This window comes from Nerophis ophidion, linkage group LG14 (genome assembly GCF_033978795.1).
Source record: "Nerophis ophidion isolate RoL-2023_Sa linkage group LG14, RoL_Noph_v1.0, whole genome shotgun sequence".
Lineage (NCBI taxonomy): Eukaryota > Metazoa > Chordata > Actinopteri > Syngnathiformes > Syngnathidae > Nerophis > Nerophis ophidion.
In genome coordinates, this window is record NC_084624.1 from 49,154,809 (window position 1) to 49,172,646 (window position 17,838).

At 52.9% G+C, this 17,838-nt stretch overlaps 2 protein-coding genes across 3 annotated transcripts in view; one reads left to right on the plus strand and one right to left on the minus strand.

The window, feature by feature from the left end:
* Nucleotides 1-11,786, plus strand: part of LOC133568783 (neurabin-1-like) — a 26,675-nt gene extending 14,889 nt beyond the window's left edge. The window contains exons 13-19 of the mRNA XM_061920915.1: nt 1,398-1,534; nt 1,591-1,742; nt 5,161-5,211; nt 5,274-5,481; nt 6,584-6,691; nt 6,800-6,976; nt 11,064-11,786. Of these exons, the coding sequence (XP_061776899.1) occupies nt 1,398-1,534; nt 1,591-1,742; nt 5,161-5,211; nt 5,274-5,481; nt 6,584-6,691; nt 6,800-6,976; nt 11,064-11,252 (1,022 nt within the window). The 3' untranslated portion in view covers nt 11,253-11,786. The remainder of the gene's footprint in view (nt 1-1,397; nt 1,535-1,590; nt 1,743-5,160; nt 5,212-5,273; nt 5,482-6,583; nt 6,692-6,799; nt 6,977-11,063) is intronic.
* LOC133568784 (integrin alpha-6-like) overlaps nt 11,333-17,838 on the minus strand; it is a 42,718-nt gene continuing 36,212 nt past the window's right edge. Inside the window, exons 22-26 of one of the 2 annotated variants that reach the window (XM_061920917.1) lie at nt 17,625-17,735; nt 12,432-12,530; nt 12,237-12,362; nt 12,091-12,175; nt 11,854-11,900 (exon numbers count right to left, since the gene is read on the minus strand). In XM_061920917.1, the coding sequence (XP_061776901.1) occupies nt 12,110-12,175; nt 12,237-12,362; nt 12,432-12,530; nt 17,625-17,735 (402 nt within the window). In that variant the 3' untranslated portion in view covers nt 11,854-11,900; nt 12,091-12,109. Of the gene's footprint in view, nt 11,901-12,090; nt 12,176-12,236; nt 12,363-12,431; nt 12,531-17,624; nt 17,736-17,838 lie in introns of both variants that reach the window. The other variant, XM_061920916.1, reaches the window with a different exon arrangement.

Below are 17,838 nucleotides of genomic sequence, written 5' to 3' on the forward strand. Positions count from 1 at the left end.
GTCATGTCTCAGATCCAGACTGGCATGGGGTGGTTTCCAAGTGTCATGTCTCAGATCCAGACTGGCATGTGGTGGTTTCCAGATGTCATGTCTCAGATCCAGACTGGCACGTGGTGGTTTCCAAGTGTCATGTCTCAGATCCAGACTGGCACGTGGTGGTTTTCAAGTGTCATGTCTCAGATCCAGACTGGCACGTGGTGGTTTCCAAGTGTCATGTCTCATATCCAGACTGGCACGGGGTGGTTTCCAAGTGTCATGCCTTAGATCCAGACTGGCACATAGTGGTTTCCAAGTGTCATGTCTCATATCCAGACTGGCACGGGGTGGTTTCCAAGTGTCATGTCTCAGATCCAGACTGGCACGTGGTGGTTTCCAAGTGTCATGTCTCAGATCCAGACTGGCATGGGGTGGTTTCCAAGTGTCATGCCTTAGATCCAGACTGGCACGAGATGGTTTCTAAGTGTCATGTCTCAAATTCAGATTGGCATGGGGTGGTTTCCAAGTGTCATGTCTCAGATCCAGACTGGCACGTGGTGGTTTCCAGATGTCATGTCTCAGATCCAGACTGGCACGACGTAGTTTCCAAGTGTCATGTCTCAGATCCAGACTGGCACGACGTAGTTTCCAAGTGTCATGTCTCAGATCCAGACTGGCACGTGGTGGTTTTCAAGTGTCATGTCTCAGATCCAGACTGGCATGGGTGGTTTCCAAGTGTCATGCCTTAGATCCAGACTGGCACATAGTGGTTTCCAAGTGTCATGTCTCATATCCAGACTGGCACGGGGTGGTTTCCAAGTGTCATTTCTCAGATCCAGACTGGCACGTGGTGCTTTCCAAGTGTCATGTCTCAGATCCAGACTGGCATGGGGTGGTTTCCAAGTGTCATGTCTCAGATCCAGACTGGCATGGGGTGGTTTCCAAGTGTCATGCCTTAGATCCAGACTGGCACGAGATGGTTTCTAAGTGTCATGTCTCAAATCCAGACTGACATGGGGTGGTTTCCAAGTGTCATGTCTCAGATCCAGACTGGCATGTGGTGGTTTCCAGATGTCATGTCTCAGATCCAGACTGGCATGTGGTGGTTTCCAAGTGTCATGTCTCAGATCCAGACTGGCATGGGGTGGTTTCCAAGTGTCATGTCTCAGATCCAGACTGGCATGGGGTGGTTTCCAAGTGTCATGTCTCAGATCCAGACTGGCATGTGGTGGTTTCCAGATGTCATGTCTCAGATCCAGACTGGCACGTGGTGGTTTCCAAGTGTCATGTCTCAGATCCAGACTGGCACGTGGTGGTTTTCAAGTGTCATGTCTCAGATCTAGACTGGCACGGGGTGGTTTCCAGATGTCATGTCTCAGATCCAGACTGGCACGTGGTGGTTTCTAAGTGTCATGTTTCAGATCCAGACTGGCACGTGGCGGTCCCTGGCACCCAGCGACTGGACTGCAGTGCTCACATAGCTCGAGGTCAGCTGGCCCAGAAGTCCCGGCGCCACCCGCCCTCCCGTGACAAGCTGAGGGAGAGCCTGAAGAAGGAGGTGTGAGTCCACTACTGCAGCTTTGAAGGAACATGGCCGTCACTACCTTGCCTCAGCAGGATGAAGGTCAAGGGTCACCGTCGCAGGCGGAGGTGATGGTGCCAAGCCAGGACGTGACCCCGCCCATCTACGTCAGTGTCACCAGCAGCCCCCCCCACACCAAGTCCTCCTCCTCCAGGAAGTCCAAGAGGAAGATTCCTGACTTCAGGTGCGCTTGCCAACATGAGGGATGTACTTGGAACTCTTGTAGTGTGCCATGTTTCAGCATGTGGAACTACTCACTATCACAAACGCTAACACTATGACAAATGCTAAAAACTACAACCAACGCTAACACTCTCGACCAACGCCAACACTCTCGACCGACGCCAACACTCTCGACCGACGCCGACACTCTCGACCGACGCCGACACTCTCGACCGACGCCAACCTGTATGACAAACGCCGACACTCTCGACCAACGCCAACACTCTCGACCGACGCCGACACTCTCGACCGACGCCGACACTCTCGACCGACGCCAACCTGTATGACAAACGCCGACACTCTCGACCAACGCCGACACTCTCGACCGACGCCAACACTCGACCGACGCCGACACTCTCGACCGACGCCGACACTCTCGACCGACGCCAACCTTTATGACAAACGCCGACACTCTCGACCGACGCCGACACTCTCGACCGACGCCGACACTCTCGACCGACGCCGACACTCTCGACCGACGCCGACACTCTCGACCGACGCCAACACTCGACCGACGCCGACACTCTCGACCGACGCCGACACTCTCGACCGACGCCAACCTGTATGACAAACGCCGACACTCTCGACCAACGCCAACACTCTCGACCGACGCCGACACTCTCGACCGACGCCGACACTCTCGACCAACGCCGACACTCTCGACCGACGCCAACCTTTATGACAAACGCCGACACTCTCGACCGACGCCGACACTCTCGACCGACGCCGACACTCTCGACCGACGCCGACACTCTCGACCGACGCCGACACTCTCGACCGACGCCGACACTCTCGACCGACGCCGACACTCTCGACCGACGCCGACACTCTCGACCGACGCCAACCTGTATGACAAACGCCGACACTCTCGACCGACGCCGACACTCTCGACCGACGCCGACACTCTCGACCGACGCCGACACTCTCGACCGACGCCGACGCTCTCGACCGACGCCGACACTCTCGACCGACGCCGACACTCTCGACCGACGCCGACACTCTCGACCGACGCCGACACTCTCGACCGACGCCGACACTCTCGACCGACGCCGACACTCTCGACCGACGCCAACACTCTCGACCGACGCCAACACTCTCGACCGACGCCAACCTGTATGACAAACGCCGACACTCTCGACCGACGCCGACACTCTCGACCGACGCCGACACTTTCGACCGACGCCAACACTCTCGACCGACGCCAACACTCGACCGACGCCGACACTCTCGACCGACGCCGACACTCTCGACCGACGCCAACCTGTATGACAAACGCCGACACTCTCGACCGACGCCGACGCTCTCGACCGACGCCGACACTCTCGACCGACGCCGACACTCTCGACCGACGCCAACACTCGACCGACGCCGACACTCTCGACCGACGCCAACCTGTATGACAAACGCCGACACTCTCGACCAACGCCGACACTCTCGACCGACGCCGACACTCGACCGACGCCGACACTCTCGACCGACGCCGACACTCTCGACCGACGCCAACCTTTATGACAAACGCCGACACTCTCGACCGACGCCGACACTCTCGACCGACGCCGACACTCTCGACCGACGCCGACACTCTCGACCGACGCCAACCTGTATGACAAACGCCGACACTCTCGACCGACGCCGACACTCTCGACCGACGCCGACACTCTCGACCGACGCCGACACTCTCGACCGACGCCGACACTCTCGACCGACGCCGACACTCTCGACCGACGCCGACACTCGACCGACGCCGACACTCTCGACCGACGCCAACCTGTATGACAAACGCCGACACTCTCGACCGACGCCAACACTCTCGACCGACGCCGACACTCTCGACCGACGCCGACACTCTCGACCAACGCCGACACTCTCGACCGACGCCAACCTGTATGACAAACGCCGACACTCTCGACCGACGCCGACACTCTCGACCGACGCCGACACTCTCGACCAACGCCGACACTCTCGACCGACGCCGACACTCTCGACCGACGCCGACACTCTCGACCGACGCCGACACTCTCGACCGACGCCGACACTCTCGACCGACGCCGACACTCTCGACCGACGCCGACACTCTCGACCGACGCCAACCTGTATGACAAACGCCGACACTCTCGACCAACGCCGACACTCTCGACCGACGCCGACACTCTCGACCGACGCCGACACTCTCGACCGACGCCGACACTCTCGACCGACGCCAACACTCGACCGACGCCGACACTCTCGACCGACGCCGACACTCTCGACCGACGCCAACCTGTATGACAAACGCCGACACTCTCGACCGACGCCGACACTCTCGACCGACGCCGACACTCTCGACCGACGCCGACACTCTCGACCGACGCCGACACTCTCGACCGACGCCGACACTCTCGACCGACGCCAACCTGTATGACAAACGCCGACACTCTCGACCGACGCCGACACTCTCGACCGACGCCGACACTCTCGACCGACGCCGACACTCTCGACCGACGCCGACACTCTCGACCGACGCCAACCTGTATGACAAACGCCGACACTCTCGACCGACGCCGACACTCTCGACCGACGCCAACCTGTATGACAAACGCTGACACTCTCGACCGACGCCGACACTCTCGACCGACGCCGACACTCTCGACCGACGCCGACACTCTCGACCGACGCCGACACTCTCGACCGACGCCGACACTCTCGACCGACGCCGACACTCTCGACCGACGCCGACACTCTCGACCAACGTCAACCCCTATAACAAACGCTAACACTGCGACACTAGGAGTTGTGCTTGTGAAGTTGAGTTTTACTGACACAATCATTCATTCATTCATGAAGGAATGTTTCTTTTTGCCAGCATGATGATTTGGTAGCTGTCCATGTTTTGGACTGTAATGTTGTTCAATCAAGGACGTCTAGCTTGTGAGCTATTGTATGCTTAGCTGTTGTGTAGCTGCTAGCTCCTAGAGGAGCCCATAGTTTAGCATGCTTACTTTTTTGTACACAATGTCACTAAAATACAAGAAAAAAACGACCTTGTGAGCATTTTGGAGGGCATTTGTCTGTCCTTCTGGCACAAGTAAACACTCGTATGGAAGCAGAGATTTGACCTGCAAGTCTGATACATTTGGCGTTTGGTTGGTGTTCCTTACAAACAGTCTGATTCCAAGTCTGATACATTTGGCGTTTGGTTGGTGTTGTTCCTTATAAACAGTCTGATTCCAAGTCTGATACATTTGGCATTTAGTTGGTGTTGTTCCTTACAAAGAGTCTGATTCCAAGTCTGATACATTTGGCGTTTGGTTGGTGTTGTTCCTTACAAAGAGTCTGATTCCAAGTCTGATATAGTTGGTGTTGTTCCTTACAAAGAGTCTAATTCCAAAGTGTCCCTGCAGCGGCCTGCGTAAGTCCCTGGGCAAGATGAAGAACCAGAACAGGCGCACAAGGTGAGTGACCTTGGCCTTCTTGGTCTCTTGTGTCACATGACCTGACACGTGTTTGTGTCCAGGGTGTCTTGTGGCCACCTGGCGCAGGAGCCCTCTCAAGTGTCTCCATCAGGCTCCGCCTCCTCCATGCCCTCCTGCTTGCCCTTCACCTGGTTTGGGGAGCGTGGAAGAGAGAAAGAAGAGGAGGGCGAGAGAGGCGTCGGCTGGAAGCTGCGCTCCATGTCCAGCAGCAGCCTGCCTTACCTGACCACCTCAGGGCGAGGACATCAGGTACGCAAACACCTTGGCTGGCGTCCTGCCTTTGCTCGCTGAAGACAGGTTTCTGGCACATACTGGCCCTGGTCTGCACATACTGGCCCTGGTCTGCACATACTGGCCCTGGTCTGCACATACTGGCCCTGGTCTGCACATACTGGCCCTGGTCTGCACATACTGGCCCTGGTCCGCACATACTGGCCCTGGTCCGCACATACTGGCCCTGGTCCGCACATACTGGCCCTGGTCCGCACATACTGGCCCTGGTCCGCACATACTGGCCCTGGTCCGCACATACTGGCCCTGGTCCGCACATACTGGCCCTGGTCCGCACATACTGGCCCTGGTCCGCACATACTGGCCCTGGTCCGCACATGCTGGCCCTGGTCTGCACATAGGTCTGCTTATACTGGCCCCAGTCTGTACGTGCTGGCCTCGGTCTGCACGTGCTAGCCCAGGTCTGCATGTACTAGCCTGTCTGCACATAGGTTTGGATGTACTGGCCCAGCTCTGCATATACTGGCTCCAGTTTGCATGTGTTGGCCCTAGTCTGCACGTATGTCTGCACATACTTGCCCCAGGTCTGCAGGGGCTGGCCCCCGGTCTGCACATGTTGGCCCTAATCTGCATATAGGTCTGCAAGTACTGGTCCCGGTCTGTACGTACAGGTCCTGGTCTGCACATAGGTCTGCACGTACTGGTCCCGGTCTGTACGTACAGGTCCTGGTCTGCACATAGGTCTGCACGTACTGGCCCAGCTCTGCATGTACTGGCTCAGGTCTGCACGTGTTGGCCCTAGTCTGCACGTATCTCTGCACATACTTGCCCCAGGTCTGCACGGGCTGGCCCCCGGTCTGCACATGTTGGCCCTAATCTGCATATAGGTCTGCACGTACTGGCCCAGCTCTGCATGTACTGGCTCAGGTCTGCACGTGTTGGCCCTAATCTGCACATAGGTCTGCAAGTACTGGCCCCGGTCTGTACGCACAGGTCCTGGTCTGCACATAGGTCTGCACGTACTGGCTCAGGTCTGCAAGTACTGGCCCTGGTTTGCACGTGTTGGCCTTTTTCTGTATGTAGGTCTGCAGGTGCAAAGTCTTCTTTCTGTCGCTTCCAGAGTGTTGGCTTCAGCTGGGAGGGGCGTGGCTCTAATCACTGGGAGGGGCGTGGCTCTAATCACTCGCTTTCTGGACACTCTCTCTCTTTCACCTTGTCTTCCTCAGAGGTAAGCAGCCTTTCCTTCCTTCCTTCCTTCCTTCCTTCCTGTCGCCTTGCTTCATACTTTGTGCCGCTCATGTCCTCCAAGTCCTGAGTGTCTCCTGGTCTCCTGCAGACCTTGGAGCAGGCGGAGGAGGAGCAGCCGTGGCAAAGTGGAGCGGTGTCAGAGTGGAGCAGCCATCATGTGAGTCAATGGCTGGCGGCCGCCAACATGGAGGGGTGCGTGGCCCGCCTCTCAGCTGCAGGAGTGGACGGCACACAGCTGCTGGCCATGGACAAGGACAAACTCAAGGTCAGCGCTGGCACATTGTGGACAGCCTGGTGTAGTGTTCAGTTAGCACGTCAACATTCCATTCCCTGTCTTTACATTCTTCTAGCGGACTATAATTAAACCTTTTTAAAACAAGTTGGAGGCCATAAAAGCTCCTCTTGGCTCCCGATGTGCCATTTACACCAAGAAACCTCTTTTTAAGGAGAATTTATTTTTAAAAAAATCAGAGAATGTTAATCCAATACAGCAAATAAAAATAGAGCAACTCCAACCCAATCCCATCTTTACAATATGGAGGATGGAAATTAACATCCATGTTCTACTCTTTCTCATTTAATACTAAAAAAAAGTAAAAAATACAAACGATTAAGGGTGTAATATCTTTTTTGTTGATGCCACAACATTTCGGTTTCAAAGTCTTGACAATCATTTTATTCGAGCACTTTAACGTGTGCCGGCTCTGAGAGTCAACTACATCTCCCAGAATCCTTTGCCCAGCAGGGACGGGCCAAGTGGGGAGTGGACTGTAGGAAGTGGGATTCACTTCTTTTTTCATTTGAGCAACAGCGTTTGGAAGCAGTTAAAAGGAAACTCAGTGCCAAATGTCGACCACTTGTACAATGTTGTTGTCACGACAAGGGAGTACAAAACTTTGTCTTGGAGAGACGGGACTTTAGGCTCCATGCCTTTCACTGATGGCAGTTTATTCATTTGTACGGTTGGCGCCCTCTGGTGGCCAATCTTGTTAACGCATGCTGTGTGATGTGTGCTGGCAGGCCCTGGGCGTGAGGCGCCCTCTGGTGGCCAATCTTGTTAATGCATGCTGTGTGATGTGTGCTGGCAGGCCCTGGGCGTGAGGCGCCCTCTGGTGGCCAATCTTGTTAATGCATGCTGTGTGGTGTGTGCTGGCAGGCCCTGGGCGTGAGGCGCCCTCTGGTGGCCAATCTTGTTAATGCATGCTGTGTGATGTGTGCTGGCAGGCCCTGGGCGTGAGGCGCCCTCTGGTGGCCAATCTTGTTAATGCATGCTGTGTGATGTGTGCTGGCAGGCCCTGGGCGTGAGGCGCCCTCTGGTGGCCAATCTTGTTAATGCATGCTGTGTGATGTGTGCTGGCAGGCCCTGGGCGTGAGGCGCCCTCTGGTGGCCAATCTTGTTAATGCATGCTGTGTGGTGTGTGCTGGCAGGCCCTGGGCGTGAGGCGCCCTCTGGTGGCCAATCTTGTTAATGCATGCTGTGTGATGTGTGCTGGCAGGCCCTGGGCGTGAGGCGCCCTCTGGTGGCCAATCTTGTTAATGCATGCTGTGTGATGTGTGCTGGCAGGCCCTGGGCGTGAGGCGCCCTCTGGTGGCCAATCTTGTTAATGCATGCTGTGTGATGTGTGCTGGCAGGCCCTGGGCGTGAGGCGCCCTCTGGTGGCCAATCTTGTTAATGCATGCTGTGTGATGTGTGCTGGCAGGCCCTGGGCGTGAGGCGCCCTCTGGTGGCCAATCTTGTTAACGCATGCTGTGTGATGTGTGCTGGCAGGCCCTGGGCGTGAGGCGCCCTCTGGTGGCCAATCTTGTTAATGCATGCTGTGTGATGTGTGCTGGCAGGCCCTGGGCGTGAGGCGCCCTCTGGTGGCCAATCTTGTTAACGCATGCTGTGTGATGTGTGCTGGCAGGCCCTGGGCGTGAGGCGCCCTCTGGTGGCCAATCTTGTTAATGCATGCTGTGTGGTGTGTGCTGGCAGGCCCTGGGCGTGAGGCGCCCTCTGGTGGCCAATCTTGTTAACGCATGCTGTGTGGTGTGTGCTGGCAGGCCCTGGGCGTGAGGCGCCCTCTGGTGGCCAATCTTGTTAATGCATGCTGTGTGATGTGTGCTGGCAGGCCCTGGGCGTGAGGCGCCCTTTGGTGGCCAATCTTGTTAATGCATGCTGTGTGATGTGTGCTGGCAGGCCCTGGGCGTGAGGCGCCCTCTGGTGGCCAATCTTGTTAATGCATGCTGTGTGATGTGTGCTGGCAGGCCCTGGGCGTGAGGCGCCCTCTGGTGGCCAATCTTGTTAATGCATGCTGTGTGATGTGTGCTGGCAGGCCCTGGGCGTGAGGCGCCCTCTGGTGGCCAATCTTGTTAATGCATGCTGTGTGATGTGTGCTGGCAGGCCCTGGGCGTGAGGCGCCCTCTGGTGGCCAATCTTGTTAATGCATGCTGTGTGATGTGTGCTGGCAGGCCCTGGGCGTGAGGCGCCCTCTGGTGGCCAATCTTGTTAATGCATGCTGTGTGATGTGTGCTGGCAGGCCCTGGGCGTGAGGCGCCCTCTGGTGGCCAATCTTGTTAATGCATGCTGTGTGATGTGTGCTGGCAGGCCCTGGGCGTGAGGCGCCCTCTGGTGGCCAATCTTGTTAATGCATGCTGTGTGATGTGTGCTGGCAGGCCCTGGGCGTGAGGCGCCCTCTGGTGGCCAATCTTGTTAATGCATGCTGTGTGATGTGTGCTGGCAGGCCCTGGGCGTGAGGCGCCCTCTGGTGGCCAATCTTGTTAATGCATGCTGTGTGATGTGTGCTGGCAGGCCCTGGGCGTGAGGCGCCCTCTGGTGGCCAATCTTGTTAATGCATGCTGTGTGATGTGTGCTGGCAGGCCCTGGGCGTGAGGCGCCCTCTGGTGGCCAATCTTGTTAATGCATGCTGTGTGATGTGTGCTGGCAGGCCCTGGGCGTGAGGCGCCCTCTGGTGGCCAATCTTGTTAATGCATGCTGTGTGATGTGTGCTGGCAGGCCCTGGGCGTGAGGCGCCCTTTGGTGGCCAATCTTGTTAATGCATGCTGTGTGATGTGTGCTGGCAGGCCCTGGGCGTGAGGCGCCCTCTGGTGGCCAATCTTGTTAATGCATGCTGTGTGGTGTGTGCTGGCAGGCCCTGGGCGTGAGGCGCCCTCTGGTGGCCAATCTTGTTAATGCATGCTGTGTGATGTGTGCTGGCAGGCCCTGGGCGTGAGGCGCCCTCTGGTGGCCAATCTTGTTAATGCATGCTGTGTGATGTGTGCTGGCAGGCCCTGGGCGTGAGGCGCCCTCTGGTGGCCAATCTTGTTAATGCATGCTGTGTGATGTGTGCTGGCAGGCCCTGGGCGTGAGGCGCCCTTTGGTGGCCAATCTTGTTAATGCATGCTGTGTGATGTGTGCTGGCAGGCCCTGGGCGTGAGGCGCCCTCTGGTGGCCAATCTTGTTAATGCATGCTGTGTGGTGTGTGCTGGCAGGCCCTGGGCGTGAGGCGCCCTTTGGTGGCCAATCTTGTTAATGCATGCTGTGTGGTGTGTGCTGGCAGGCCCTGGGCGTGAGGCGCCCTCTGGTGGCCAATCTTGTTAATGCATGCTGTGTGATGTGTGCTGGCAGGCCCTGGGCGTGAGGCGCCCTTTGGTGGCCAATCTTGTTAATGCATGCTGTGTGGTGTTTGCTGGCAGGCCCTGGGCGTGAGGCGCCCTCTGGTGGCCAATCTTGTTAATGCATGCTGTGTGGTGTGTGCTGGCAGGCCCTGGGCGTGAGGCGCCCTCTGGTGGCCAATCTTGTTAATGCATGCTGTGTGATGTGTGCTGGCAGGCCCTGGGCGTGAGGCGCCCTCTGGTGGCCAATCTTGTTAATGCATGCTGTGTGATGTGTGCTGGCAGGCCCTGGGCGTGAGGCGCCCTTTGGTGGCCAATCTTGTTAATGCATGCTGTGTGGTGTGTGCTGGCAGGCCCTGGGCGTGAGGCGCCCTCTGGTGGCCAATCTTGTTAACGCATGCTGTGTGGTGTGTGCTGGCAGGCCCTGGGCGTGAGGCGCCCTTTGGTGGCCAATCTTGTTAATGCATGCTGTGTGATGTGTGCTGGCAGGCCCTGGGCGTGAGGCGCCCTCTGGTGGCCAATCTTGTTAACGCATGCTGTGTGGTGTGTGCTGGCAGGCCCTGGGCGTGAGGCGCCCTCTGGTGGCCAATCTTGTTAATGCATGCTGTGTGATGTGTGCTGGCAGGCCCTGGGCGTGAGGCGCCCTCTGGTGGCCAATCTTGTTAACGCATGCTGTGTGGTGTGTGCTGGCAGGCCCTGGGCGTGAGGCGCCCTCTGGTGGCCAATCTTGTTAACGCATGCTGTGTGGTGTGTGCTGGCAGGCCCTGGGCGTGAGGCAAAGTGAGCGCTGCGCCCTCAAGAAGAAGCTGAAGGAGCTGAAGAAGCGAGATGAGAAAGAAGAGAAGGTGAGACGTAAGGAGAGAGCCAAGAAGGAGAAGGCAGGCTTGCTGATGGACAACAGGAAGTGGCCACACACTGACACACTTCCTGGGACCGAGTCTCTGCTCTAGAACAACTGTTCTTGGACCTTCACCAGCATCTTGCCTCTTTTTTATACTTCTTTTAAATTGTATCTTTTAATAAATAAGGCTTTCAAATTTTACTTCTTTTAATTTGTCATAAAAATGTTACACTCTGCAACTTTTTCAAATGTATTCCAGAAAATGTTTGCTCCTTGACTCCTGCAAATGGACTGAATATTCAGACATGTACTAACAACAAATACTTAAAGATGTACTAACAACAAATATCTAGAGAAGGACTAAGAGAACAAATATTTAGACATTTACTAACATAACAAATATTTAGAGATGTACAAAGAATATGTAGAGAAGTACTAACAAGAATGCAGTGACTCTTTGGTGTGTGTGGTGCACGTAACAAAGGACCCTTGAGAGAATAAATAGCAAATGGCTATAAAATGAATTGCAATCCAACTAAGCCCTGAAGCACAAAGACGTGATATTTACATGACAGTCCTTTTAGGCAATGGCTTAGGATTGTGAATAATGTTCGTTCTCATGCCAGGTTGTCCTCCAAGACTTCTTCTCCACATTCTGCCAGCGGGTGTTGTTGACATCTCTGTCCTTGCTTTTGATCCGGACGGCGGTGTAGCTCTGAAGCTGCTCTGCAGGTTTGTCCCTCTTGAAGAAGCCACACTGGAAGACAGATGCAGAGATGAAGAAAGGCGGCTGGAGGGTGAATGTGTTAAAGTGCAACAAGAAGCGATGCGGAGGTGAAATAGAATTGTTAAACAGCGCCACCCTGAGGCCATGCATATGCATGAATAGTTGAGGAAGAAAAGCCCCCGGACATTTGCACCGCTCGGTATCGGCCGGGTCAAATTACCCCTTCCTTTTTTTTTTTGTTACGCATTTGCTGTCAGCCTCTTTTTTTCGGACGTGTCCTGTTTCTTTTTGCCAAAGACTCCGCACTGGGGATAAAGAAGTGGTTAGAAGATGTGCGGCATGACCACGGCCGGGTGTTGCCCCCACCTTCCACAGCAGGAAGACCAGCAGCGCCAGCAGGAGCAGCGCCAGCAGCACAGACAGGAAGATGATCCACCAGGGCACGCCGCCATAGCTGGCCTCACGCCGCTCAGGGAAGGCGGTCATCCTCAGCTGGAGGAGGACAGGAAGTGGATTTAGGATTCAGACAACACACCCTTGGACATGTTCCTCTCCCTGCACCTGTGTCTCGGCGTTCTGCACCACCATGTTCTTTCTGCTGCTCTCCATCTGCAGGAGTGCCTTCACCAACACCTCCACATGATGCACCTTCTTGTAGTCCTGGGCACACACAACTCTCTCAGTTCCAGTACATTCTTTCAGGACATAGTCAACATTGTGCTCTATAACACTGTAGATGTAGTCCTGGGCAAACACAACTCTCTAAGTTCCAGTACATTCTTTCAAAACATAGTCAACATCGTGCCCTTGAACACTGCTGAGTTGAAAACCCTCAACACTCTTCCCTTCCTTGTCTGCCCAACATATTACATCTTGAACAGTCTCTACATGACACCACTGCAGTGCTGCTTCTTTCACCATAATGACCAACATGAGCGTAGTCAGCCTAGGTATTCATTACAAACAAGGCAAAGCTTTTATTCAACAGGTGTATTTCATGTTTTTACCACACCCAGTTTGAACGGTAACACTGTTTGAATATGAGAGAATAAAACACTGTACTTTAATGAAGTGGTTCTTTGGCCTACCACTAAGTGTTTGACAACCACAGGTATGCAGATAAGCACTAAGCTGGATGGTTGAGGGTCAAAGTTCAAAGGTAACAATGTCCCGATACAACTTTTCCACATGTGATACGATATTGAAACCCCTAAGTATTGGCCGATACTGTCATTGATCCCAATCCTACGTCTGTGATGTTAGAAAAGGTTGTTGATCAAGTGAATTGAGTCAAGACAAACAACAAAGGTATGAAATGAAAAACACTCAACTATTCATTATCTGCCACTCTGGAATGGACTTACAGGATGCTGTCTTTAAGTTGAAGAGGAGTGGTAAAAGTGGCCACAATATTTCATCAGGTTAAAGTCCTGAATGATGCGGACACGTTAGTTACTGTATACTCTCTATGAAGCCTCTACCTTGGAGATGTAAGTGGAAGTAATTCAAGTATTTGATGTGGACAAATGTTGCCTTTTGGACTGCAATGTCCCTCAAATAAAGACATGTGTCCAGCTTGTCTGCTTAGCTGTTGTGTAGCCGCTGGCTCCTACTAGCCTACAGCCCAGCATGTTTACAACTGAAATACAACATTTCAACCTGATTGACTACTTCATGAATACAATATTTCATTTGTATGATTATTTGGTGAACATACTACCCTCATAATAGGACGCACCAATACCAGTCCTGCCACTTCTTGACTTCCTGAACTCACAAATCATTCACTAACTCACCTCACTATGATTATTGTTTTGTCATGCAGGTGAAAGGTCAGTGACTGACTTGTTGTGGTTGTATGGAGAATGAGTGCAGGACACATACCTCCACCAAGGTGGTAAGTTAGTTGCATGAGTGCAGGACACATACCTCCACCAAGGTGGTAAGTTAGTTGCATGAGTGCAGGACACATACCTCCACCAAGGTGGTAAGTTAGTTGCATGAGTGCAGGACACATACCTCCACCAAGGTGGTAAGTTAGTTGAATGAGTGCAGGACACATACCTCCACCAAGGTGGTAAGTTAGTTGAATGAGTGCAGGACACATACCTCCACCAAGGTGGTAAGTTAGTTGAATGAGTGCAGGACACATACCTCCACCAAGGTGGTAAGTTAGTTGAATGAGTGCAGGACACATACCTCCACCAAGGTGGTAAGTTAGTTGAATGAGTGCAGGACACATACCTCCACCAAGGTGGTAAGTTAGTTGAATGAGTGCAGGACACATACCTCCACCAAGGTGGTAAGTTAGTTGAATGAGTGCAGGACACATACCTCCACCAAGGTGGTAAGTTAGTTGCATGAGTGCAGGACACATACCTCCACCAAGGTGGTAAGTTAGTTGAATGAGTGCAGGACACATACCTCCACCAAGGTGGTAAGTTAGTTGAATGAGTGCAGGACACATACCTCCACCAAGGTGGTAAGTTAGTTGAATGAGTGCAGGACACATACCTCCACCAAGGTGGTAAGTTAGTTGAATGAGTGCAGGACACATACCTCCACCAAGGTGGTAAGTTAGTTGAATGAGTGAAGGACACATACCTCCACCAAGGTGGTAAGTTAGTTGAATGAGTGCAGGACACATACCTCCACCAAGGTGGTAAGTTAGTTGAATGAGTGCAGGACACATACCTCCACCAAGGTGGTAAGTTAGTTGAATGAGTGCAGGACACATACCTCCACCAAGGTGGTAAGTTAGTTGAATGAGTGCAGGACACATACCTCCACCAAGGTGGTAAGTTAGTTGAATGAGTGCAGGACACATACCTCCACCAAGGTGGTAAGTTAGTTGAATGAGTGCAGGACACATACCTCCACCAAGGTGGTAAGTTAGTTGAATGAGTGCAGGACACATACCTCCACCAAGGTGGTAAGTTAGTTGAATGAGTGCAGGACACATACCTCCACCAAGGTGGTAAGTTAGTTGAATGAGTGCAGGACACATACCTCCACCAAGGTGGTAAGTTAGTTGAATGAGTGCAGGACACATACCTCCACCAAGGTGGTAAGTTAGTTGCATGAGTGCAGGACACATACCTCCACCAAGGTGGTAAGTTAGTTGAATGAGTGCAGGACACATACCTCCACCAAGGTGGTAAGTTAGTTGAATGAGTGCAGGACACATACCTCCACCAAGGTGGTAAGTTAGTTGAATGAGTGCAGGACACATACCTCCACCAAGGTGGTAAGTTAGTTGAATGAGTGCAGGACACATACCTCCACCAAGGTGGTAAGTTAGTTGAATGAGTGAAGGACACATACCTCCACCAAGGTGGTAAGTTAGTTGAATGAGTGCAGGACACATACCTCCACCAAGGTGGTAAGTTAGTTGAATGAGTGCAGGACACATACCTCCACCAAGGTGGTAAGTTAGTTGAATGAGTGCAGGACACATACCTCCACCAAGGTGGTAAGTTAGTTGAATGAGTGCAGGACACATACCTCCACCAAGGTGGTAAGTTAGTTGAATGAGTGCAGGACACATACCTCCACCAAGGTGGTAAGTTAGTTGAATGAGTGCAGGACACATACCTCCACCAAGGTGGTAAGTTAGTTGAATGAGTGCAGGACACATACCTCCACCAAGGTGGTAAGTTAGTTGAATGAGTGCAGGACACATACCTCCACCAAGGTGGTAAGTTAGTTGAATGAGTGCAGGACACATACCTCCACCAAGGTGGTAAGTTAGTTGAATGAGTGAAGGACACATACCTCCACCAAGGTGGTAAGTTAGTTGAATGAGTGCAGGACACATACCTCCACCAAGGTGGTAAGTTAGTTGAATGAGTGCAGGACACATACCTCCACCAAGGTGGTAAGTTAGTTGAATGAGTGCAGGACACATACCTCCACCAAGGTGGTAAGTTAGTTGAATGAGTGCAGGACACATACCTCCACCAAGGTGGTAAGTTAGTTGAATGAGTGCAGGACACATACCTCCACCAAGGTGGTAAGTTAGTTGAATGAGTGCAGGACACATACCTCCACCAAGGTGGTAAGTTAGTTGAATGAGTGCAGGACACATACCTCCACCAAGGTGGTAAGTTAGTTGAATGAGTGAAGGACACATACCTCCACCAAGGTGGTAAGTTAGTTGAATGAGTGCAGGACACATACCTCCACCAAGGTGGTAAGTTAGTTGAATGAGTGCAGGACACATACCTCCACCAAGGTGGTAAGTTAGTTGAATGAGTGCAGGACACATACCTCCACCAAGGTGGTAAGTTAGTTGCATGAGTGCAGGACACATACCTCCACCAAGGTGGTAAGTTAGTTGAATGAGTGCAGGACACATACCTCCACCAAGGTGGTAAGTTAGTTGAATGAGTGCAGGACACATACCTCCACCAAGGTGGTAAGTTAGTTGAATGAGTGCAGGACACATACCTCCACCAAGGTGGTAAGTTAGTTGAATGAGTGCAGGACACATACCTCCACCAAGGTGGTAAGTTAGTTGAATGAGTGCAGGACACATACCTCCACCAAGGTGGTAAGTTAGTTGAATGAGTGCAGGACACATACCTCCACCAAGGTGGTAAGTTAGTTGAATGAGTGCAGGACACATACCTCCACCAAGGTGGTAAGTTAGTTGAATGAGTGCAGGACACATACCTCCACCAAGGTGGTAAGTTAGTTGAATGAGTGCAGGACACATACCTCCACCAAGGTGGTAAGTTAGTTGAATGAGTGCAGGACACATACCTCCACCAAGGTGGTAAGTTAGTTGAATGAGTGCAGGACACATACCTCCACCAAGGTGGTAAGTTAGTTGAATGAGTGCAGGACACATACCTCCACCAAGGTGGTAAGTTAGTTGAATGAGTGCAGGACACATACCTCCACCAAGGTGGTAAGTTAGTTGAATGAGTGCAGGACACATACCTCCACCAAGGTGGTAAGTTAGTTGAATGAGTGCAGGACACATACCTCCACCAAGGTGGTAAGTTAGTTGAATGAGTGCAGGACACATACCTCCACCAAGGTGGTAAGTTAGTTGAATGAGTGCAGGACACATACCTCCACCAAGGTGGTAAGTTAGTTGAATGAGTGCAGGACACATACCTCCACCAAGGTGGTAAGTTAGTTGAATGAGTGCAGGACACATACCTCCACCAAGGTGGTAAGTTAGTTGAATGAGTGCAGGACACATACCTCCACCAAGGTGGTAAGTTAGTTGAATGAGTGCAGGACACATACCTCCACCAAGGTGGTAAGTTAGTTGAATGAGTGCAGGACACATACCTCCACCAAGGTGGTAAGTTAGTTGAATGAGTGCAGGACACATACCTCCACCAAGGTGGTAAGTTAGTTGAATGAGTGCAGGACACATACCTCCACCAAGGTGGTAAGTTAGTTGAATGAGTGCAGGACACATACCTCCACCAAGGTGGTAAGTTAGTTGAATGAGTGAAGGACACATACCTCCACCAAGGTGGTAAGTTAGTTGAATGAGTGCAGGACACATACCTCCACCAAGGTGGTAAGTTAGTTGAATGAGTGCAGGACACATACCTCCACCAAGGTGGTAAGTTAGTTGAATGAGTGCAGGACACATACCTCCACCAAGGTGGTAAGTTAGTTGAATGAGTGCAGGACACATACCTCCACCAAGGTGGTAAGTTAGTTGAATGAGTGCAGGACACATACCTCCACCAAGGTGGTAAGTTAGTTGAATGAGTGCAGGACACATACCTCCACCAAGGTGGTGTTCCACAGGCGGGAGTGCACGGTGATGACTGCCATACTGTCGATGCCCCGCAGTGCACACTTGATCTTCACACACTTGGCCCCGTCATCACATGACTACATGAAAGAAGTACAACATAAGTCATGTGTGAGTCTCTTGATGCACACTTGGTCACATGACTGCATGAAAGCAGTAGAACATAGAGTAAGTCATTCTTAC